Consider the following 25,533-nt stretch of genomic DNA (forward strand, 5'->3'; position numbering starts at 1 on the left):
GATAGACAACAAACCACAATTTGGGGAAGCTCAGAGATCACCAAACAGGATAAATATCACAAAATATATGCCTAAGATATCATATCCAGATGCAGAAAATCAAGGACAAAGTGAAAAATCTTGAAAGAAGCCAGAGAATCAAAACCTTACTTATAGAAGAGTGATTTAGTATGGATATGTTTGTCCCTGCAAAGCTGATGTTGAAACCTAATCCCCACTGTGACACTGTTAAGAGGGTGGGAAAGCCTATTATGGTAACTGAAAGATGAGGCCTGTAAGAGCTGATTAGACTTTGAGGACTATGCCCTCGTAAGTGGATTAATTCATTGATGGTTTAATGTTAGTCATGAGCATGATTATGGTGGCTTTATAAGGAGAGGGAGTGACAAGCTTAGCTCTCTCTTGCTCAGTCATTTTGCCATGTAACACCCTGAGTCGCTGTAGAGTCACCACCAAAGAAGGCCTTCACCAGATGTGTTCCCTGGACTTTTCACTTCTCAGCCTATGAAGCATAAGAAAGAAATTTTGTTTCCTTACAGTTTCAGGTATTCTGTTATAAGCAACAGAAATAGATTAATACAAGGAACAAGAATAAGAATTACATCAGACTTCTTTTCAGAAACCATATAAGCGATAGGGGAGTAGAGTGAAATATTTAAAGCATTGAAAGAAAAAAAATCACATCGACCTAGAATTCTGTATCCAATGAAACTATTCTTCAAAAGTGAAGGAGAAATAAAGTCTTTCTCAGACAAACAAAAATTGTCACCAGTAGACCTTCATTGCAAGAAATACTAAAAGAAATTCTTCAGAAAGAGGAAAATAATATTCATCTGAAATTTAGTTCTACATAAAGAAAGGAAGAATGTTAGGGAAGGAATAAATAGAGGTAAAATAAAATCTTTTATTTTTCTTGTTTTTAATTGATCTAACAGATAATAGTTTGTTCAAAATAATAATAGCAACAATGCATTTGGTTATTATAATGTATGGATAAGTGAAATGAATGACAGCAATGTTATGAAGGACAGGCAGGAGGAATTGAGAATACTTTGTTATAATGAACTTGTACTACCCATGAAGTGGTGGTGTTATTTAAAAGAGGACTTAAATTAGCTCTTAATGTATACTGAAAACTCAAGGGCAACCAGTAAAATAGAGAATAATAATAAGTACAATTGATAAGCTAAGAGAAGAGAGAAAATTGAATTATATAGAATGCTTAATCAAAACTAGTTGAAACATCATTGGACTAAATATATCAATTAAAAGACAGACTGTCAAAGTGCATTAAAAAACAAGTCCCCAACTGTATGTTGTCTACTTTAATATAAAGACACAGGTCAATTAAAAGTAAAGAGATAGAGAAAGATCCCAGGCTAACACTAATCAAAGAAGCAGGAGTAGCTATATTAATTTCAGACAAAGCCAAATTTAGAACAAGGAAAATCATCAGAGATTAAGATGGACATTATATAATGATAAAGGGGTCCGTTCCCCAAGAAGACACACAATCCTTAATGTGTATGTGTCTAACAATAGAACATCAAAATAGGTGAGGCAAAAAGTGATAGAACTGCAAAAAGAAATAGGTGTAGGGCTGGCCCATGGCTCACTTGGGAGAGTGTGGTGCTGATAACACCAAGGCCACAGGTTCGGACCCCTATACAGGGATGGCTGGTTAGCTCACTTGGGAGAGCATGATGCTGACAACACCAAGTCAAGGGTTAAGATCCCTTTACCAGTCATCTTTGGGGGAAAAAAAGAAAGAAAAAGGTAAATCTGCTATTATAGCTGGAGCTTTAACACACCTTTCTCAGTAACTGACATATCCTGCAGGCCAAAATGAGTAAGGACATAGTTGACAACTCAACCAACCAAGTGGATCTAATTGAAATCTGTAGAATATCTCATCCAACAACAGCAGAATACATATTCTTCTCAAGTTCACCCAGAACATTCACAAAGGTAAACCACATTCTGGGCCATAAAACACCTTAACAAACATCTTAACAAATTTAAGAGAAAGGAAATCATACAAAGTATGCCCTCAGACCACAACATAATTAAACTAGAAATCAATAACAGAAAGATAACTGGAAAAGCCCCAAATACTTGGAGATAAAAACACTTCTAAATAACACATGGGTCAAAGAAGTCTTAAGAGAAATTGAAAAAACACTGAAAAGAACTTTTAAAATGCTTCAAGAAAATTTAGCACCAGAAATTATTCTTAATCTAGGAACAGAGGCAGAATATGATTTACCACAAACAATTGAGACATTAAAAAAAATACTGAACAAACACAGATGAAAAAACTAGGAAAAGAAATAAATCATGAAAAAAAAAGGGGTGGGGGGAGAAGAACAGCTCATTTGAGCTCACCTGGGCAGAAAGAATAAGAAGGAAAGAAAAAAGCTCAAAATTTTTTGTAAAGTTACAAGAAGAAAATGATTGATGATTGCATTTAAAAAAGAAATTGATGATTTCAGCAAATGACACCATTCCTTTAAAAGTAATCCAATCACTAGATTAAGGAGATTATGAAAAAACTTGGTCAGTAGACTTGGTATTGAATTAGCTTTGCTGATGTTCCCTCAATGATCTTTAACCTCTTCAACATCAACCTGAGTATTTGATTCTTGTTCCTTCTGCATTACTCTTTCCTCTACTCTTCCATAATCTGGAGTTTTCATCTTGAATATTAATCTCTGCCTATACTTGATCACACTAAAGCAAGTAAATACAATTTTTAGACAAATTGCCTTCTGTGATTATGCCCTACACATAGGGCACCAGAATCTCCACCAGACTCAGTAAATTAAGTTTTTGAGTATGATTCATTCAACAGCATGGCTATCCTACTACCAAACACAATGCTCTCCTCAAAATATGTATTTGCTAAGGATATTATTTTACCTGACATAATTTTTTTTTATCAAATTATTTATGTTTGCCACTATGGGAGAATGACTAAAAAGGAAGGGTTAGAAAAACAGAAATGAGACTTCTCCAGTGGTATACAATCTTTATGGTGATTTAGGTCAGGTAATTTTTCTTCAGGAAAATTTTTCCTTAGTTAAAATAACTGCTTTAGCTGATGTCACCCAGTTCATGTGAAAAATCAAAATATTATAGGCAGCTTACCTCACTCAGACTAATATATATACAACAGAGCTACCTGTAGGATTTTTGATATTTAGCTTTATTTCTATAATAGCTTCTATAAATAGCTTGGTCTTGAAAATACATTTTGTTTCTACAGTAACTAGAATTTTGTGTATTTACTTGACTATACAAAAATACTAAAGTGGTTTCCTGAGTTGAAGTACTTTCAGAAAAACAAGAGTTACTTCAAATCTTCTATTAATCTGCTAGAATTAAAACTAGCTGCCTGCTAGAGAATATTATACAGAGGAAATAAAATCTGCATTATTTTCTCAAATTGGGGAATGTAGTAGATTGAATTATGTCGCCCCAAAACTCACTGAAGCTTGAATTGTGCCTCCCAAGTTTTATGTATTAGAAACTTGACTCCCACTGTGACTGTTAAGAGGGAGGAAAATCCTATTGTGGTAATTGAAAGGTGGGGCCTTGAAGAGGTGATTAGATTATAGGACCACTCTGTAGTAAATGAATTAAAAATGGTGGTCATAGGCATGGTTTGGAGGGCTTTAAAAGGGGAGCGAGAAGAGTCTCTCTTCTCTGCTCTCTGTGATTCCACCATCTTGCAATGTGAAAGCCCTGGGTCCCTGTTGCCACCACCAGATGGACTTTGGACTTCCCAGCCTCAGAAACTGTAAGCAATAAGTTTCATTTTTCTTTATAAATAGCCCAGTTTCAGGTATTTTGTTATAGGCAACAGAAACAGACTAATACAGAGAATAAAAGAAAATGTGAATAAATGGAGAAACAGTGTAAAACAGCACAGGAATTTTTATACTTTAGAGGAATTGTATTTGAAAGCACCATTTCAAGTATATAATTATCCTAAACAATAGCTGTTGTCCAACAATTAAATAACAAATACAAATCAATCAGTATGGATTGCTGGCTGTTGATCAATAAGAAAAATTTCTCTTATCTGGTTATTAAAGCAGGCCTGCTTAGGAACATATTGTAACAGCTTTAGTTACAAAAGCTACTTTAAATAATAAATTGCTAAAAAAGAAAAAAGCAACCTCTAACAGCTGCCTGGCACTAACAGCTCGGCCATAGTGTTCTCCTGTTGAACATGAACAATTTCACAAAAAAACAATATCAAACAAGGCCACTCTATAACTGTGATGAATTAAGACAAAAATAAGACCACTGTGGTGTCATGTCTGGGTACTGATAACTGTAAGAACATTATACAAACCACATGATAAACATTCCTCTCATCCAGCTAACATAAGCAACTACTTCTCTACCTGTTACAGTTTTTAGCTCCATGCCATTCTTCCTGTCCCCTAGATATAAATTCTTAGGATACCAAATGACAGAATTTTTCCCACTTTCTGACTACTCCCAATTCATGTTTCTTTGAACTTTGCCTAACATCACCTAATGCAAGCCCAAATCCTGTAACAAGCTCTCCCTCTGGTATATAGTCTCCCCTATTCTAATAAACCCAACTTTGTCTAATTACAGGTATGCAGTCTTTGGCTGATGGGCATAGACACTGCCGTTTCCTTTTAAATATTTTAAAACCCAGCCTACATATTATTTTAGCCCTTCTTTAGCCTAAAAATGAAATCAGTATGGTACTGGCACGAGAACAGGCAGAAAGATGAAAGAACATACTTATCCCAGATACACATAAAAGTACATATCAAAAGTTAATATATGACAAAGGAATATCATAACTGGTGGAAAAGGGAAGACCCAGTTATTAAATCATATGATACAGCTGACTGCTATTTGGAGGAAAAATCATTTTAGAGTCACACTAGATATCAAAACAAATTCTGGTTGAAATAAAAAAGTTAAAATATAAAAGATCAAAACACCGAAATATTAAATTTTTAAAAATAAATATTCAATTGAAACTCTAGATTGTAGAGGCATTTCCTTGTTTAGGAGATAAAAGAAATCAGTCAAGAAGGGATCAGTAGATTTGACTAGACACAGACACACAAATTTAAGTATGTTAGAAAAATCATAAGCAAGATGCAAATAATAAGTTGGGGAATATTTTATGAAAACATAATAGTCAAAAGATTGATATATTTAACACACGAAGATTTTATACAAACTAATAGAAAATTACCAAGAACCAATAAATAAGAGATTGAAGGATATGAAAAGACAATTTAGAAAAACAAGAAACTCAATTGATTAATAAATGTGTCAGAAAATAATAAAGATCACTAGTAATCAAAAAATATAAATTAAACAACTATGAAATTCTATTTTTTACCTACAAAATTAGAAAAAATATTTCTAAGTATCTAAAGCTGTTGAGAATACATTAAACTGACAGTTATATATTACTAGAGTGAGTTTAAATTGGTGATTCCTTTTGGAAAGTAATTCAACAAGATATATAAAGACCATATAACCCAACTATTTTACATCTAGGAATCTTGTCTGGGGAAATGATGCTAAATATGCTGAACACTTAATGTTCACAGATGTTTGTAACAGCATTATTATAAGAATAAAAAAACTGAAACAACCCGAATTTCCAATAATAAAAGAAGAGTGCATCCACAAGATGGATTATTATAGAGCCATTAAATTTATGTAAAGAAAAAACTCAAAACAACATGAAAAGATGTTTTTATTCTAATGTTAAGTGAAAAAAAGTACTATGTAAAATTCTAAATAAGATTTGTTAACACATACCAAAATATAACTGAGACTGACTATACAATACAATGTATCATAGCTGGACCATATATGATAATAGAACTCTGATCTACAACCTCTACAGCAACCAGCCCATGAAACCAAACCACAGTCCCTGCAGCAACCAGTCCAGCAAGTCAAACCACAACCTCTACAGCAATTAGCCCAGAATAATCAGGAATTGGTCAATGACTGCCAGATTCCCTAATTTTTGCAGCTCCCTTCTCTACAATACTTCCAACTCAATACTGACAAGAAAAAGCCAAATATGCTTTCCAAACTAATCACAAAGTATGTCCCACTTGTACTTAGCCTGCCTCCAGCTTCCCATGCCAACAACCTCCAATACGGCATACCTGAAGCCTAAACATTTTTCACTACAAAGTTCTTGCATTCCTGTCTGCCTTTGAGTCTGCCAAATGCAAGTGGTGTTGACTGACTCCCTTGCTATAACAAGCTCTAAATAAATAGCCTCTATTTTCATTTAGGTGGTTTTCATTTATTTCCACATTAAAAAAAAAACTAAACATTAAAAAAAAAATAGTGAAATGAAGTATATCCAAAAGATCAATTATCGTTGCCTGCATCTGAGTATTTGAAGTATAGATAATTTGGGAGTGTTTTTCTCTCAAACTTGCTATATTTTGTGTAATGAGCATATCTACACTTATAAATGGAAATGTAATTTTTTAAAAAAAATATTTGATGACTACTTAGCAATAAAAAAGGAATAAATTGCTGATACATTCAACAACAGACAAATCTCAAAAACACTGTTGTGTGAAAAACACACATACACACACATACACACACAGAGTGTGATTCTATTTATAAAGTCCAAGAATAGGCAATGGTGATAGAAGTCAGAATTTAGTTGTATCTGGAAAGGGGCAAGGGTGGGAAATTGACAGAAAAGAGGCAGGAAGAAAATTTAAGAAAATTTAAGATGTTCCTGTTTTGACTGATGGTTACACAGATGTATACAACGTCAAGATTCATTGAACTGAGTACTTAAAATCTGTGAATTTTATGTGTGTAAATTATACCTCAAATATTTCCCTCCCTGTTCTTTCTTATTTTGCTTTTATCTGTCAGTTCTCAAATGTTCAGCTCTTAGCACCTCATCCTCATGATATTTATCTTTTGCTCCAAACTTTTAAAATCTATAGCTCTCCTCAGAATAAAATATATAAGCATTGTGGAAAATGTTTAAATTAAATATGAAGGTACTTCAAAAAGTTTGTGATAAAACAGAATTGAAAGATAATACAAATCTTTCCATTAACTTTTTGAGTACCTTCGTAAAATTATTTATTGTAAAGGTATAATCCTGCTTTATATGAAAACAGAACTTAGAATAGCCAAGAAGCATGATTTGAAGATAATTCTTTTTTTTTTTTTTTAATTTTATTTTGTCGATATACATTGTAGCTGATTAATGCTCCCCATCACCAAAACCTCCCTCCCTTCTCCCTCCCCCCCTCCCCCCAACAATGTCCTTTCTGTTTGTTTGTTGTATCAACTTCAAATAATTGTGGTTGTTATATCTTCTTCCTCCCCGCCCCCCGGTTTGTGTGTGTATGTGTGTATGTGTGTGTGTGAATTTATATATTAATTTTTAGCTCCCTCCAATAAGTGAGAACATGTGGTATTTCTCTTTCTGTGCCTGACTTGTTTCACTTAATATAATTCTCTCAAGGTCCATCCATGTTGTTGCAAATGGCAGTATTTCATTCATTTTTATAGCTGAGTAGTATTCCATTGTGTAGATGTACCACATTTTCCGTATCCACTCATCTGATGATGGGCATTTGGGCTGGTTCCAACTCTTGGCTATTGTAAAGAGTGCTGCGATGAACATTGGGGAACAGGTATACCTTCGACTTGATGATTTCCATTCCTCTGGGTATATTCCCAACAGTGGGATGGCTGGGTCGTATGGTAGATCTATTTGCAATTGTTTAAGGAACCTCCATACCATTTTCCATAGAGGCTGCACCATTTTGCAGTCCCACCAACAATGTATGAGAGTTCCTTTTTCTCCGCAGCCTCGCCAGCATTTATCGTTCATAGTCTTTTGGATTTTAGCCATCCTAACTGGGGTTAGATGGTATCTCAATGTGGTTTTGATTTGCATTTCCCGGATGCTGAGTGATGTTGAGCATTTTTTCATATGTCTGTTGGCCATTTGTATATCTTCCTTAGAGAAATGCCTACTTAGCTCTTTTGCCCATTTTTTAATTGGGTTGCTTGTTTTCTTCTTGTAAAGTTGTTTGAGTTCCTTATATATTCTGGATATTAATCCTTTGTCAGATGTATATTTTGCAAATATTTTCTCCCACTCTGTTGGTTGTCTTTTAACTCTTTTAATTGTTTCTTTTGCTGTGCAGAAGCTTTTTAGTTTGATATAATCCCATTTGTTTATTTTTCCTTTGGTTGCCCGTGCTTTTGGGGTCGTATTCATGAAGTCTGTGCCCAGTCCTATTTCCTGAAGTGTTTCCCCTATGTTTTCTTTAAGAAGTTTTATTGTCTCAGGGTGTATATTTAAATCCTTAATCCATTTTGAGTTGATTTTAGTATACGGTGAGAGGTATGGATCTAGTTTCATTCTCCTGCATATCGATATCCAGTTATCCCAGCACCACTTGCTGAAGAGGCAGTCCCTTCCCCAGTGAATAGGTTTGGTGCCTTTGTCAAAGATCAGATGGCAGTAAGTGTGTGGGTTGATTTCTGGATTCTCTATTCTATTCCATTGGTCAGTGTGTCTGTTTTTATGCCAGTACCATACTGTTTTGGTTATTATAGCTTTGTAGTATAGCTTAAAGTCAGGTAGTGTTATGCCTCCAGCTTTATTTTTTTTGCTGAGCATTGCTTTGGCTATTCGTGGTCTTTTATTGTTCCATATAAATGTCTGAATAGTTTTTTCCATTTCTGAGTGTGATACACCATATTAATAAACTCAAACACAAGGACCATATGATCATCTCTATAGATGCTGAAAAAGCATTTGATAAAGTTCAGCACTCATTCATGACAAAGACCCTCTATAAGTTAGGTATAGAGGGAAAGTATCTCAACATAATTAAAGCCATATATGTCAAACCCACTGCCAATATCATCCTGAATGGGGAAAAGCTGAAAGCTTTTCCTTTAAGAACAGGCACTAGACAAGGATGCCCACTCTCACCACTCCTATTCAACATAGTGTTGGAAGTACTAGCCAGAGCAATCAGAGAAGAGAAGGAAATAAAGGGCATCCAGATTGGAAAAGATGAAGTCAAACTGTCCCTGTTTGCAGATGACATGATCCTATATATCGAACAGCCTAAAACCTCTACAAAAAAACTGTTGGAATTGATAAATGATTTCAGCACAGTAGCAGGATACAAAATCAACACACAAAAATCAGTAGCATTTATTTTCTCCAATAGTGAACATGCAGAAGGAGAAATCAAGAAAGCCTGCCCATTTACAATAGCCACCAAAAAAATAAAATACTTAGGAATTGAGTTAACCAAGGAGGTGAAAAATCTCTATAATGAGAACTACAAACCACTGCTGAGAGAAATTAGAGAGGATACAAGAAGATGGAAAGATATTCCATGCTCTTGGATTGGAAGAATCAACATAGTGAAAATGTCCATACTACCCAAAGTGATATACAAATTCAATGCAATCCCCATCAAAATTCTGAAGATAATTCTTTGATAATTACACTGAGCAGACCAAGATTAAACACTTTTCAATCCTTTCAAGAAGAAATTGGTGAATAAAAGAGAAACTGTGACTTAAAGAGTTATTTTGGTATGTTAATAGTCCTAAAAAGAGTATTAGACTTGTTAAGGGAATAAAGTTGTGGCAAAAGAAATATGTTTGAAACATTTTCCAGGTTCTTTCATTTTAGCATAAAGGAACTTTTAGCCAAGAGAATATAAATGAAAGTTAATATGAGCAAAGGACAAAGAAAAAGATAGCAAATACACTATAAAATGATTTTAAAATAGTAAAAATTCAAGGAAGAGAGGAAGGTAGGGGCAGGGAGCAAAGAACTGGAGCCATTAAAAAATGAATAAGAGGAAATTTTGTAAAAGTTATAAAAAGTTAAAGTACACACATGATGCAAATTATTATATTAATCACATAAAAATATAAGTGGTTTATATAATGTGTGTTTGCCTTGCAGACTCATTCCTAAAAAAATTATGGCTCAATTAAAAAGTGTCTCATATAGAGTTATGTGTGAAATAGGCCTTCAATAAAAGTTTATCTAATGAGTGAATTCACTAACTATCTAGGCTGGGTAGCATGGCAAAGCACAAGACTTGAATATTACCTCAAATAGCAAAGGAACTTTGGACAAGATGGAATTGGAAAAAAGTAAAGAAAGTTCCAATAATAAACTGCTATAGATGGCAGAGAATCAAAATAAGAAACAATCCAGATTATACAAGTAATCAATAAAAATAATGTACAAATTATTTATAAATGGAACTCAATAAATCAAATATATTCCTCACCAGTATCCTGATCCTCCTCTTACCACCTTCCAACTCATTTCTTCAAGTGTATTTAGACTATTAATCTGAGTCTTGGACATGCTATGATTTAGAAGAAATCTAAATTAGAAAGACAAGACTTTGACCAATTTACTTTCAGCTTCTTGGTATATAATTCTGTTCTGAATACTGTAGAGTAAGTCCTTATCAAAGGTTCTTTTCTCTTACTTCAAAAAAGAGATATGTAAAGCTGAATCGCATCCTATACCTCCAATAACTTATTTCACAGATAAAAATTAATGCCACTGAGTGCAACCTAAAGAATCCACTGCATTTTTATTCACTTTGACATACACTATGTCTTTTATGATACTTTCCTCTTTTCTAGCATTCTCTGTGAAGCTTACCCCACAGTAGCATCACAAAATAGTAGAATAGCTCAGGCTGACCTAAAAATATTATTTTTCCAAATACTTAAAGGATATTACCATGTCTAGAAAGCAACTTTTAAAAGTCCTCTACTTTCTGTCTTGAATTACACTGAACAACAACCACCCACTTCGTTACATACAGCCTTCCAGTCAGAAAGGAATCAGACAAAGAGGTTTTTCTTCATCAACAAACATAAAAGCACAGGATAGCTGACCTTATCAAAAACCTGTGATTTCTCACAAAGTAAATTAAAGATAACTCAAAGCCAAATGAAAATGCAATGTGGACCTTACTTGGATCCCAATGTAAACAAATCAACTACAGAAAAGATAATATGAGACAAAAGATAATTTGGGACAATTTAAACATTAACTACATATTAGATTATATAAAGAAATTCTGTTAATTTTTTAGATAAGATAATGTTATTTGAGGTTATATTGTAAAAAGAGAGGGAGTCCTTTTCTGATCTGTGAAGTTTTTACAGATGAAAGGGTATAATGTCTGAGATTTGCGTTAAAATAATAAAATGGAATATTAGTAAATAAGAGATTATAAATGATCAAGGTTTGCCAAGGTTGATCATTATTGAAGCTGATGGTTCATTATATTATTCTCTGTTTTTTCGTGTTTAAAATTTTCCATAAAATAACTATAAAACAGAAACACGTGATGGTTATGACCATCTTTGTGGTAGACAGAATAACAGCCCCTAAAGACTTTCTGAATATTAGGTTAACTAAAGGGGAATTAAGTTTGCAAATGGAAGGAAGGTTTCTGATCAGCTGATCTTGAGATGGGAAGGCTAACCTAGATTATCCTGGTGGGCCCAATGGAATCATAATCATCCTTAAACATGGAAAAGGGAAGCAGAAAATATCACTGAAATCTATAACAGAGCAGAAACACAGAAGAAACATAACTATTTTCTCTAGCTACCAATCTTTTCTTTCTTTCTTTCTTTTTATTTTTATTCTTAATGTTTTGTTTTGTTTTTATTGGTTATGAATATTCATGGGGTTCAAAGCAAATTGTCACCACTCGTGCCTAAGATGTGATGGCCAGCTCCATACTGGCAGCATGTCCATTACCACAAATTGTGATTAAACCCCATGTCCCCCACCCAATGATTCCCTCCATTATCCCTGACCTCCCTCCCTATCCCCCATTCCCCACTCCACTTTGTATCCACAGGTATGTTCTCTTCCTCTGCAAGTCCAATGCACCACTGTGGTCTTTCTTACCTTTCTTCTTTGTTTGTATTTATCCCTCAGTGCTTTGCCTATTTCACTCAACATAAGTTTCTCCAATGTCATCCATGTTGTAGCAAATGGGAGAATTTCATTCTTTTTTATGGCAGAGTAGTATTCCATGGTGTATATATACCACATTTTCCTTATCCAATCATCCATTGATGGACCGTTAGGTTGGTTCCATATCTTGGCTACTGTGAACAGAGCTGCAATGAACATGGGACTGCAGGTATCCTTTCAACATGATGATTTCCATTCCTTTGGACATATACCCAGAAGTAGGATTGCTGGATCATATGGAAGATCTATCTGTACTTGTTTGAGAAACCTCCATACTGTTTTCCACAGTGGTTGTACCAATTTACAGTCCCACCAACAGTGTTGGAGTGTTCCTTTCTTTCCACATCCTTGCCAGCATTTGTTATTCTCATTCTTTTTGATTATAGCCAGTCTAACTGGGATGAGATGATATCTCAGTGTGGTTTTAATTTGCATTTCCCTGATGACTAGTAATGTTGAGCATTTTTTCATGTGCCTATTGGCCATTTGTATGTCTTCCTTTGAAAAATGTCTATTCAGTTCCTTTGCCCATTTTTTAATTGGGTTATTTGTTTTTTTACTGTATAATTGTTTGAGTTCCTTGTATATTATGGTTATTAATCCCTTGTCGGATACATAGTTAGCAAAAATTTTCTCTCACTCTGTAGGTTGTCATTTTACTCTGTTGATTGTTCCTTTGCTGTGCAGAAGCTTTTTCATTTGATATAGTCCCACTTGTTTTTTTCTTTTGGGGCTTGTGCTTTCAGGCTCATGCTCATAAAGTCTATGCCCAGACACTCAAACCAGTGGAGCAGAATAGAGAACCCAGAAATCAGCCCTCAGGCTTACAACCATCTGATATTTGACAAAGGGAACAAAAACATACTTTGGGGAAAAGACTACCTCTTCAATAAATGGTGCTGGGAAACTTGGATATCCATATGCAAAAGAATGAAACTAGACATGCACCTCTTACCATATACTAAAATCAACTCAAAATGGATTAAAGACCTAAGTAAAAGGCCTGAAACTGTAAAATTACTAAGGGAAGGTATAAGTGAAACACCAATCTTTACTTTCTAAATCCAGGAATTAAATCTGCATCTAAAACCACCATTACAAAGTGATCAGTTTTATTATAATGACCTGTACATATCCTAATAAGATATTGATTTTATGCTATTGTCACTCAAGAGATATTTGTTGGATACATATAATCTAATTATAAAAAACTTAACTGAAACTAAAACATTAAATACTATATTTATTTTCTATTTCAAATTCATTATATTGATTCTATAGCATCGTTATACATCATTATATTCAAAATCATTCTCTACATCATTAGGATCAACTGGTAGTTTCAGACCTCCAATAGAACTAAAATCATTCTCTCTAATATCTTACTTAAGTCCAGAAAATACCAAGATGATTTTGCTGATAAATCAACCAATAAAGCATTATTTCATTCTAATTGTAGTCGGTTGGCTGAGAATGCTTTATATCCCAATTCTTTTTAAAGTTATATAATAAATAAAATATTTTTTGAACAATAAACATGTTAAAATCCCTTCTTGCTGTATTCCTTCAGTGACTATGAATGCTTCATTTAACTAAGCCTCTCCCCAGGTATCACAGTGGGCCTACTATGTACTTTTTGGAGGTCTTATATTCTATTCTTTACAACTACATTCTCTAAACCCTTTAAATATGATTTCTATTTTTGACTTTCTAAGACTTAATCTCATTTTCTATAAGCCCTTACAAATAAATTTTAGAATTACCAAGAAAATTATGATTCCCTGGTATACTTAATATATTTTAAAAATAAAAACAGTGTATTACACATATTAAAAGATGAGCCTTTCAAATATTAAATAGAATTTTTAAAAGTTATCCTCTTTTTTCAATTGAAAAAGAAAACTGTCACTACAAACAAAATCTTTTATAAAGATTATTATTTTGACACTTAAGTAGAAACAAAATCTCAATTTTCTTATGGTAAAAAAGCTCAATTTGAAATCTTAAAGCAGGCTTTCTACTTGAGAACTTTAATGGATATAGTCAAAGTTATTGCTGTTAAAATAATTGTAAATGGTTTTATAGAACTATAATATAGGAAATCAATACAATCACCCTATTATTAAAAGTAAGCTATGGAACTTAATCCTATGATTTTTCACAGACACATCTTCAAGTGAAGGCAGAGGATGTCTACAGAAATGCACTGAACTTTCAGAAATAGGAATTTGGGGCCGGCCCCCTGGCTCACTCGGGAGAGTGCGGCACTGGTAGCGCCAAGGCCTTGGGTTCGGATCCTATATAGGGATGGCCGGTGCACTCACTGGATGAGTGTGGTGCGGACCACACCGTGCGAAGGGTTGTGATCCCCTTGCCGGTCAGGAAAAAAAAAAAAAAAAAGAAAGAAAGAAATAGGAATTTGGTTTAATCACTATTAAAAATCCTACATATAAACATACTTGAAAATTATGTAAGATTTTAAATTACTTCTACATGGAGACATACACAAAGCATGACAATACTGTTTTTAAGGACATAAAAGTTGCCATACTAAATGAGAACAACAACCCAATTTGCTGACAATATACTAGCACCAAAGGCTGTTTTGTGAGAAAACATGATTGTTTTCTATGGTAACTTTAAAATCTATAAACATACTTTCTACGTGTCTGTAATCCCTACTCCCTTATGCTCTCAGAATAAGCAAAGCAGAGAGCCTGGAATACTGAATAATCTAGTTTTATTTTCTGGTTCTTAAAAAAAATTGCTTTTATTTTAATTATTTTTGGTCCTTAAACTTGTTAACATCTCTTGTCCTAACAAAGGTAGCTTAATTCTTCCTGGTTTGTTTCCATTACCATTCTTAAAGATGACCACCCTTACTGTCCTTTTTGGTGACAGGAGTATGAAGTCATTGTCAGATGCTATATCTATAAGTTATCCTACACTGTCAACTGTACTACCTTTTATCCTACCAGTTTATAGGTATAGAAATGAGACAAGTCCACAAATCTCAGGGAACCTTCTATGGTCTTCATAGATGAAAACTAAAGAAATGTGGAACTGTGATCATGGTTTTGTGCCAATCTCAGTTACAGAACTGCTCAAGTAAAATGATGTAAAATCAGGGGAATAGGGAGACAATGAAAGAAGATGTATTCAGAGATATCTGAGCACTTAATCCCCTTTTGGCTTCCCAGGGTCCTAAAAAGCCCAACTCTATACAGTCTACACCTATGTTTCTGATTTTATATCTATTTACCTGAGAAGATCTGATATTATATCTGGTATAAGAATCATGATTACAAATCCATTTCCCTGAAAAAGTTACAGTAGTTATCTACATGTTAGCTCTGACATCATGACTACTTATAAAAACAGCTTATAAATGTTTATGAACAGTGACTTGGCTAATTTAAGAGTTTATTCAGAACTTTAGGGATTATGCCATGTGGTTCTGGTGATATATTTATTTTTGTCTATTTTGTTAATTAGGTCTAGAATATCCTCTATGTTTGTCACTGTCAATGTAAAACTTCTGAACTGTGCCATTAAAAAGATCATTTGGAAATAAGGATGTTCCTAATATCTTCCTCAATAAAAACGGAAATAAATTTAATTGAATTTTTTTACAATCTTCTTTTCTATATCTTTTAGAAAATGATATGCCATGTTCCTAAAGTGTTATTACTACTTTCACAGGATGGTTTTCTCCTCTTTATGTGATATAAAATTTATTTCATAAAAGCCTTTTCCAAGAAGCCGTTCAAAATAATATCTAGTGTGCTTTTAATATACCACTCTCTTCCTTGCTCTTATTTATTTATGTATTTAACAAATATTTGACTGCCTTCTATGTGTCAGGCACTGTTCTATACATCAATGATATAGATGTGAACAAAATAAAGCCTTCATGGAGTTTACATTCTAATGAGAGAAGCAAATAAAAAGTGAATAAATATATAATTTAATAACAGATAATTTTAAGTGTTATCAAGAAAAAGTAATCAGGGTAAGGGTAGAGAGTAAAGGGGATAAGCAGCAGTTAATGAGGACCTCTATGAGAAGGTAACAGTTGAACTAAGAACTGAATTATGTGAAGGAAGGAAGGAAGGAAGGAAGGAAGGAAGGAAGGAAGGAAGGAAGGAAGGAAGGAAGGAAGGAAGGAAGGAAGGAAGGAAGGAAGGAAGAAAGGAAGGAAGGAAGGAAGGTGAAGGGAGAAAGTAACTATTTGGGGGAAGGAGGGTAGGGTGTTACAGATAAAGGAAACAGCAAATGCAAAAGCCTGAGACAGGAATCCTGTCTGAGAAACAGCAAGAAGGTCAATGTAGCTGGGGGAGAGTAAATCATAAAAAGAACAGTTGAAAATAAAGTCTTCTAAGGGCCAGACTGTTTAACTTTGTCAAATATAACAGGACTTATGATTTTATTTTTAAGAGAAATGGAAAGCCAGTGGAGAGTTTTGAGCAGGAATGCCATATAATTTCAATTGTAAAAGTATTCTTCTACATATTATGAGGTAAGACTAGTGAGAACTGAGTGAAATCAGGGAGAACACTTAGAAGGCTATAGAGTACTAGTGTTGGCATGAGATGTTGGGGGCTTCGATTACAGGTAGCAGTGGTGGAAGAGGAGAGATGTGATCAGATTTGGGATATGTTTTGAAGGAAGAGTCAACAGAACAGTCTTTACCTTCTCATAGTCTCTATGCTTAAGCTAGGAAGAGAGGGGCAGATAAGGAGAAGTTGGTTAACGGATACAAAACCATAGCTTGATACGAAAAATAAGTTCTAGTGGTCTACAGTAGTGCTAATCAACTACAGTTAACAATAATGTATAGTATGTTCTCAAATGGCTAGAAGAGAGGAGCTCAAATACTCTCATCACAAAGGGATATTTTTTTTCGAAGACAAATATGCTAATTACCCTGATTTGATCATCACACATTGTACACATGTATTAAAATATAACTCTGTACCCCATAAATATGTACAATTAATACATGTCAATTAAAAAAAGTCTCTATGCTTCCTGAGGATTTATCATATTGCCTTTTCTAGAAAATAAAAAAGCTGAAGCAAAAGGAGTACTGGATTTGAGAACTGGAGAATGGAGTGTTAAACTTAGCTATGTCTCTTACCAACTTGAAGACCAAAGGAGACCACTTAAATTCTCGAGCTTCAGATGTCTTATCCATAAAATAAAAATATTAACACTTTCTTTGCCTCCCTTACATGACTATTATGAAGGTCAAATAGGATATGTTACAAATGAAACTCCATAAACTAATTTTAACTTAGTTAAAACTTGCTAGATTAACAAAAACTCTTCATTCTCTTTGTAAAACATACAGATGGATACAAATGGTTGACTGAATGCTTGAAACTAGTAAACTACTCTCTAGCTAAAATACCCACATTCTCCTGCACTCAGCCTAATTAGCTGTGGGTCAGTTAACTATAGGGATAATTATATATATATATAAAATCTAGAATTATATATATAATAGTATAATCTAGAATTATAATCTAGAAGGACTGGACATTCACTTTGCTTCAAAAGCATATAAGTTCTTATTCTCCTTTAAAAAAAACCAAAATTTAAAATTGTACATATGAATTTGGGATGGTCTGTGGAAAAGAAGTCCACACAGAACTCCAACCAGAGAATCAATAATGAACAAAAAAACTCTTGGTCATTCATCAAATGACTTGTGAGTTGATGTATATTTATATGTTTTCAATTAAAATGTTTAAGATACATATCATTATTAATAGCTTTCTTCTTTAATCTCTTTTCAGTTAATCAACCAACAGCATATATGCTGTTTCATTCATTTAAAAAGTATACTGAATGCCTTGTGTAATAGTTGTTCTCACTCATATGAGGGAGCTAAAAAAAAAAAGTTGAGCTCATAGAAGTACAGAGTAGAATTGTTACTAGAGGCTTGGGAAGGTAGGGAGGGGGCAGGGACAGGGAGAGGTTAGTTAACAGATACAAACTTACAGCTAAATAAGAAAAATAAGTTCTAGCACTGTTAGGGGTGACTATAATTAACAATAATTTATTGTATTTTTTTAAAAGCTAGAAGGATTTTGAATGTTCCCAACACAAAGAAATGATAAATGTTTAAGGTAATGGTATTCTAATTACCCTGATTTAATCATCACACATTGAATACATGCATGGAAATATCACTCAGTACCCCATAAACATGTACAATTATTACATGCCAATTTAAAAAGAATTTTAAAAAGAAAATGCATTATAAATAAATAAATAAGAGCAGGTCCAGGCCCCATCCCTAGAAATTTTGATTCTCTAAGATTGGGGTGGGGCTGGAAATCTCTCTTTTGGACAGCTGGAGTTGAGAACCACTGGCCTGCTAGGTACTGGATACCCTAACAATAATAAGGAAACAAAAAACTAAGACAAAAAACATATTTGCTTCTCAAAGAGATCACAGTATAATCTCAGTGACAGATTTTTAAAATTTTTTTTAATTGCAAGAAGGAGCTAAATTCACACTATAGGTATACACCAGGTGCTATAGGAAAACAGAAAAGGAGGGGAGAAATCTCTGGTGGGTAGTTGCGGAGACAGTGGTCAGAGCTGATCTCATGCAGATGGTGTTTGAACTATGAAGTAAAGAGTAACTGTAAGTTCTCCAATTATATTAAAGCTAGAAGAGAGATTCTAGTCAGAAGCAATAGAATGAGAAAAGGCATTGAGATGTGAGAAAATATGGGGCTTTCAGGGAATGCAGTATGCCTAGGGAATCAAGGAAATGAGGATGGAAAAGTAAACAGGAATCCCTTCTGAAGAGAACTATATACAAATCAAATTAAGCAGTTTAAAATGTATTGTATAGAGCAGTGGTTTCAAATTGTGTTCCATAAACGACAGCTTCAACAAAGTCAGTTTCCGTATTTCACCAATACCAGAACATGGGTATTCAAATGCATACATACTACACTTAAAACAGATTGCAGTAACACGATGCATTAACTTGTTTTTTGCTGACCTTGAACCAAAGCTGCTTCTGCCATTTCTGTGTTTTTGAACTTCTTATAGATATATCATTGATTATGAAGGGTGTAGCTTTATGCTTTTACTTTTTTAAGGCTAGCAAATGCCCTACCACTTGTCTATGGGTGATATTATACAACAAGAACCAAATATAACAAACAAATTTTAATTGATTGACTGCATAATTTATTAGTATAACTTATAAAATATATTTATGCCAATAAAGTACTACATTTATTTAATAGATGTAATTTACTGGGGTTTCACATAAGACTTTTGTTTTTAGACCATCACTGTTCTAGGGAAATCAACATAGAACTTTTAGCACAGAAATTATATTGTTAAGTTTTTATTTCAGAAATAACCACTCTTATAACTAAGTGAAATGTAACAAAGTAAAACAAGAAGTGTAAGAGACCAAGCAAGAAAATACAATGGAATGAAAAAGTACTGGGGATGGAAAATAGGGCATAAATTTCAGAAACACTAAGGAAATAGGATAGAATTTGATGACTAATCAAAGAGTAAAGAGGAGGATGGTTTTCAAAAGAACAGAGTCTAGATTTATGCTTTAATTTTGGCAATGTTGAAAAAGTAGAAGTATCCAAAAGATGCCAACTTGTTAGTACTCAGAATAGAATGTTCTTAGCACACCATCTGAATGAAGTCCCCATTTTGATAACAGTTCTAATACTGAAATTTCCTTAGTCCTTTTTTATATATTTTATTATAGACCAGATAACCTATAATGCAATCATATAACCACTTTTTAAAATTAACTGTATTCCTATGCAAAGATGCCGTAGTGTTTTCCCCATTTAGTGAGATGTCAATACTATTAGTGCATTGCTTATATAGCTTACATAGCTATCTATCCTTATAATTTTTTTGAAAGTCATTATCTAATATTATTATAGCCCACTGGTTATATTCATTCTACTACAAACAATGTGATTTTAAAAACCTTAACAGTAATATAAGTATACATTTTACCATCCTTTCCAATTCATGCATTGTCTTCACCTTCTTGTCTTGTTTGATCTTCTCAATAACCCTCAATTAGGGTAAGGAGAGCAGAAATACTTATTGTCATATTACAGATGCAGAAATCAAGATTCAAGGAAGATAAATGGCTTGCCCAAGATTACATGGCTGGCAAGTGGCAGTGCTTTAAATAAAACACAAATTTTCTGATTCCTAGGCCAATGTTCTCTTTACTATGCCTTATGTTTTTGAAGCAGTACATATTTAACTTCTGCCACTTCCCATGGCCATCTCTTATCTGAATAAATAGATGATTATATATTCCATTTTCCTCTCTTGTATTCACCCATTTCCCTGAAATTTTTTATTTGAAATTTTCTCTACCAGCTTTATAACCTCAGCAGTCCAATGCCACTCTGTTTAAGCAGTCTATCTTTTATATACTAATTTTACCTCTAATAAAATTCTCCTGCATCACTATCACAATCATGAATTTAGAGAATTTGGAAATTTTATCAGAATCTGGGATTGGAAATAATGATATGTCAAATATTAGAGAATCAGGGCATAATTCCTCTGCCTAATAGTTCAAATTTGGCCTCTAGGACTCTTGTACACATTTGTCTCATGACCCCTGTTAAACTCTTCCATAATCTGACAGAATATCTATTATTTCATATTGAGGAAAAAATCATTATTGTATACAAATTTCACAGTGTAGGCTAGAATTAATCTGTTTTTCTAACATGATTCTAAATAAACTTTCTTTTATATAAACTAATAACTATAGCTTTAATGGTTTTATGATGACCCTGCTAGAAATAGAGGCTAACCCATGATTGAAACTTATCTCATTGTACATTATTTGTTTACTACAAGAAAATAGTTTTAATACTTTCAAAAAAAATTTTGTTGAAGTATCAAAAAATCTGTACATATTTTCAGTGATTTCAAAAAATTACAATTTCTTATGTAGTCAAACATCTATAAAACTATATTCATTTGTGTCATATGAATGACTTCTTAGTACCTGTTTTATTGCTTATAGCAGGTCAAAAGCACATTCCAAAACAATCCCAAAAGAGACAAGAAAAATAAATCACTTTATGCCAGAGAACATAACAATAGCTTTGTATATTAACATACTGTTCGTTTTGTAAATTCTCATCTTCTCTCCCCATCAGAAACTCTTTTGCTTATTCATTAGAAGTTCAACATCAAAGTATAATTACCTAAAATGTTTTCTCACTAAACCAGAACACTGGTTGTTTTTGAGTTCTTGTAAGTATTACAAGTTCTTACAAGTAGTAAGCCTGTGGCATTTATTTGTTTGTTTATGTATTTATGAAGAGTTTAAGAATCTGGGGGTGTTTTCATTCATAGTTTTAAAGCAATGTCATTGGACCCTTTAAAATAGATAGATTTATCTGGCTATTATGTATTTAATTCTGGCAACATGTTAATGGCTTTATTCTTTTATACTGAAGAGTAAATAAAATAACAATTAGTTTCTTTGAAAGACAACACAGGAAACCAAATGACTATTTTCTTCTTCAATTTACTACTTATAGATAAATATTATATTAAAAATTATGTCCATTATTAGGCCTTAACATTATCTTGCAAATTTTATTTTTAATGTGTGCTAATTTCCCCATTAAAAATACTATTGATTTTTAAGTTGATGCCTGAAATGTCATTAATTCAAACTGACATATCCACTGGGTTCTCTGCACCAGTCTCTTTGATACTGTCATTTCAACAATTTTCAGTCCCTTGTGTGTGTGTGGTTGTGTGTCTGTGTGTTTTCTCGATTCCACATAACAGTAAAATAAAGAAATAATGGGCCTTAAGCCAATTCAAAACTTACCTTGCAAATCTGGAAATACTCTGAAGTCAGGGTTTCCTGAATCTCTTCTCTAGGAATCCCTGCAGTCCCTCCTGGATGCAGGGAACCACTTCCAGCCCCACCACCGCTGTTACTGCCACTGCTGCTACCACTGCCAGGGGAGGAGGCAGTTAAGCCATCCAAAACTTTTCGGAAATTAAACTTCTTCATTTTAAACACTGTTGAGAAATTCAAAGGAAAGGGGAAAGGCGTGACTTAACACATGAAATTATGCCTGAGTAAAAACCTTTATGCTTTCATTCGTCAAGACAGTAGTAGCCAGTCCCCATTTTATAAGCATTGTCTATAACTGACTGGAAAAAAAGAGTCAGGCTTCATTTTGTCAATTTTAATTCTAAAAAGCATATCCTAAAAAATAAATAAATAAAACACAACTCCAAAAGCAACAGTATTCCCTCTTCATACGTCAGCTTTTCAAGGGTTTTATCCCCAGCTGTAGCTACGCTTTATCAGCACTCGGGTAAAAATAAAAGGCAGTGTCATCATCGTCATTAGAATTATATCATCATTATTATACAATCAAACCAGAGTCCAACACACCAAGACTCTCTGTGTCTCTCTTAAGGGCCCAACACACCAAGACTCTCTGTGTCTCTCTTAAGGGCGGGCTTTCCTTCTGAAGGTTGAGCTCAGAATATTTTATTTTCACAAAAACAATTTTGGAGGCAGGGGGAGGGGGTGAGCCGGTGTTTACTCTGTCACCACATTCTGGGTTCTACCCCCCATCATCTTCAATGCTCCCTTTTCCTCAGTAGGAGTTGCAGGGGGCGGGGGCTTTTCCATTCCCCGCCCCCAAGAGCCAAGACCCCAAAATATCTGCAGGTGACCCACAGCAAGAGCCGACGGGAGGATCGAGCTGCGACGCCGGCTGCCTCGGCTTGTCCCTCCGCCAACCTTTTCCTTCCCACTGTCTCCTGCCCTTCCTTCTCCCACAGATATCCTGCCGTCCTCACTCCTCCTCTGCCTGCCCGCCGCCCGCTGTCCCCGCAGCACCGCGGCCGCTCTCGGGGGACGTAAGGCGATGGCTGCGACGGCTGCGGCCCGAGTCCCGCCTCAGCCTGCCGGGCGCACAGAGCCGCCGTTCCAGCCGTCCCTCCCCCGGGCCGAGTGCCGAGACGCTGGGCTCTCGCCCGCGGGCGCGCGAACACACAAACACCCTCACACAGACATTCGCGCGTGAGCGCTCTCCACACACACACACGCACACACGCACACACGCGCACACACACACACACACACGCACACACACAGGTGTGAGGGAGCCACGGCTGGAAGGCAGCGTCGGCGTCCCAGAGGGATGATTATCTGACCGCGGACTTAGGCACCTTCCTCAGAAGCCACTCGCCTCCTGCCAGCCCGGGAAGCTGAAGGTGCGGAGGGAGGCGGGCTCGCAGGCGTCGGTCTGGCCCGGCTCTGGCCGCTTCTCCCGTCCTTCTGCTCTCGGAGCCTGGCGCTCTCCGAGGTCCTAACGGAGCAGACAGGCTCCACCGCAGGCTCCGCCCTCCCGCCGTGGGAGGCAAGCCCCGCCCCGAGCCGGCCCTCGCTCGCCCCGCTTCGTAGCTCGCCCCGCCCCTTCCTCCCCCGCCGCACGGGATGGCGACGGAGGCGGAGTGCTCTGGGACGTCAGAGGGCGGGAGTAGCCTGGGCGCCAATCCTAGGCTGGTAGGGCCAAGTGCCGTGGTCTCGAGGCGCGGATGAAATTTGAGGATAGGCCAAAGGAAAAGCCAATGAAAGGGGGAGGGGAGAATTTAGAAAAGTGTGTGAGGTATTTGATTGACAGCGGTTATTGGCCAGTATACTGGGAGGCCGTGCATTGGGCGCTGTAATTGGCGCTACCTGTTGAAGGACGCAAATGCGAATCAATAGAATACCTGCAAGCGTGAGAACTTAGGCACCTGGAGTCCGAGGCAGCAGGGAGGGTGACCTTAGGTCTGGCTCTGGATAACATTGTGAATTTGGCAAATGTGCAGCTTTTCACCTCTGTGAGCCTCCCGCGCTCCAGGTGCACCTCTTGAGCTCCTCTCACTGCCCTGCTATATGCACTCAACTTGTAACTGTGATTAACCCCTAAACTGTAACCTAATAAGGGCTCAATAGGTCATCTCTGCTGGAAGAAATTGTATTTCAGTAGTGCTTTGGAATATGCCTTCCAGATGCAAAGGAATTGATTGCTCACCTTGTTCCCTCTAATAAGTAGAGTTGTTCCTTCCCCCTCATCTTCACGTACACAAAGATATTTGTTTAATTTTTGTAAAGAAACGTTTCTTTCAGTAAACCGTGTCAAGAACATATTTTAAGCTTTTTCTGGGAGTCACAATAATCGTTTTGAAAGATGCACTGATTAGGTACCAAAAAAGAACCTCATCAGGATGGGAAAATTTGGTTCTGAGCCCTGACCTGCTATTGAATTGGGGAAAATTTGTACCTACCTACCTGTCTTTGTGAAAATGAAGGGCAGCTCAGGGGGCCATAGCTTACTGTAGACTTCAATTTGGGCAACACAACAGAGCTCATTAGTCACCATCGTAAATATTGTCTTACATATTAACAGATCTAGGATGACTTCTTCTTTCTTTTCTTTTTTTCCCCTCTTTTTTTTTTTTTTTCAAGGAAGGGGATGGAAGGGAGAGACTTGAAAGAGAAACGACTTGTATAAGCACATAGCAAGGAAATGGTGGAGATGGAATAGAGCTGTTTTTCAGATCCTCAGCTCAATGCTCACCGTCTTGTTTTGAATTTTTCAGTACTCACTGTCCATTTTACTCCTTCTGTGACCCCTTATACTGCCTGGTAGTCTCTAATTGCCACAGCTAGACAGTAATCTTCCTGAAGATAGGTGTGGTAATTGTGCATCCTAGCTCGTTTAGTACCTGGCACAATATTTCACTTGTAACAGGCACTAAAAGGGTTTTGAACAGTTAGTTTCTTAGTGGTTATTAATTAAAGATTTATCAGATGGTACTGAATTATATCATGTTTGGGAGGGGTAAAAATAAGGGTGGAAACAAATGTCATGTCTGATGTAAACTACATCTTGATACAAAATTCTGTATCGGATTCCTAATAATATGCATCTTTGTCTTTACTCTCTTTTCCCACCTTTTTTCCTCTCTTCTTCCTAGCCTACTGCTCACTTCAAAGCATTGGTGCTAATTAAGGCTAAAGAACTTGCTTTCCTCTATTTATGTCTGACTTTTATTTTTAAAGGGGCAGGGAGAGGAGTTTGCTCTAACTTTTTGCAGACAAGGCATTGTTGTCTAGAATAATGGCTTTAGATGCCCTCCTTCCCCTCTTCAACAAGTTTACCTACAACCCCTTAATTGTCAAATAAATGAAAACAAGCCTATATCAAGTGGTGGTTTGGTCTTTTTTAGGAGAGTGAAGAAGGAAGATACCCCAATTAGCAAATGTGTTTGCAAGTAAAACCCCTTAAAGCACCCATCACCATACTGTCACTAACTAGGTGATGGTTTTTATTCTAAAAATTGGGGAAGAGCTGAGAAAGAAAAGGTACACAAAACAGACTGACAAAGACTGT

The 25,533-nt window shown here is 35.5% G+C and overlaps 1 protein-coding gene across 2 annotated transcripts in view; it reads right to left on the reverse strand.

Annotated features, from left to right (window-relative positions):
- STXBP5L (syntaxin binding protein 5L) overlaps nt 1-22,145 on the reverse strand; it is a 354,645-nt gene extending 332,500 nt beyond the window's left edge. For both annotated transcript variants that reach the window (XM_063092515.1, XM_063092508.1), the window contains exon 1: nt 21,957-22,145. In XM_063092515.1, coding sequence (XP_062948585.1) covers nt 21,957-22,145 — 189 coding nt within the window. The remainder of the gene's footprint in view (nt 1-21,956) is intronic.
- Between the last annotated feature and the right edge of the window lie 3,388 nt (nt 22,146-25,533).

The sequence above is a fragment of the Cynocephalus volans genome, chromosome 1, assembly GCF_027409185.1.
Source record: "Cynocephalus volans isolate mCynVol1 chromosome 1, mCynVol1.pri, whole genome shotgun sequence".
NCBI lineage: Eukaryota > Metazoa > Chordata > Mammalia > Dermoptera > Cynocephalidae > Cynocephalus > Cynocephalus volans.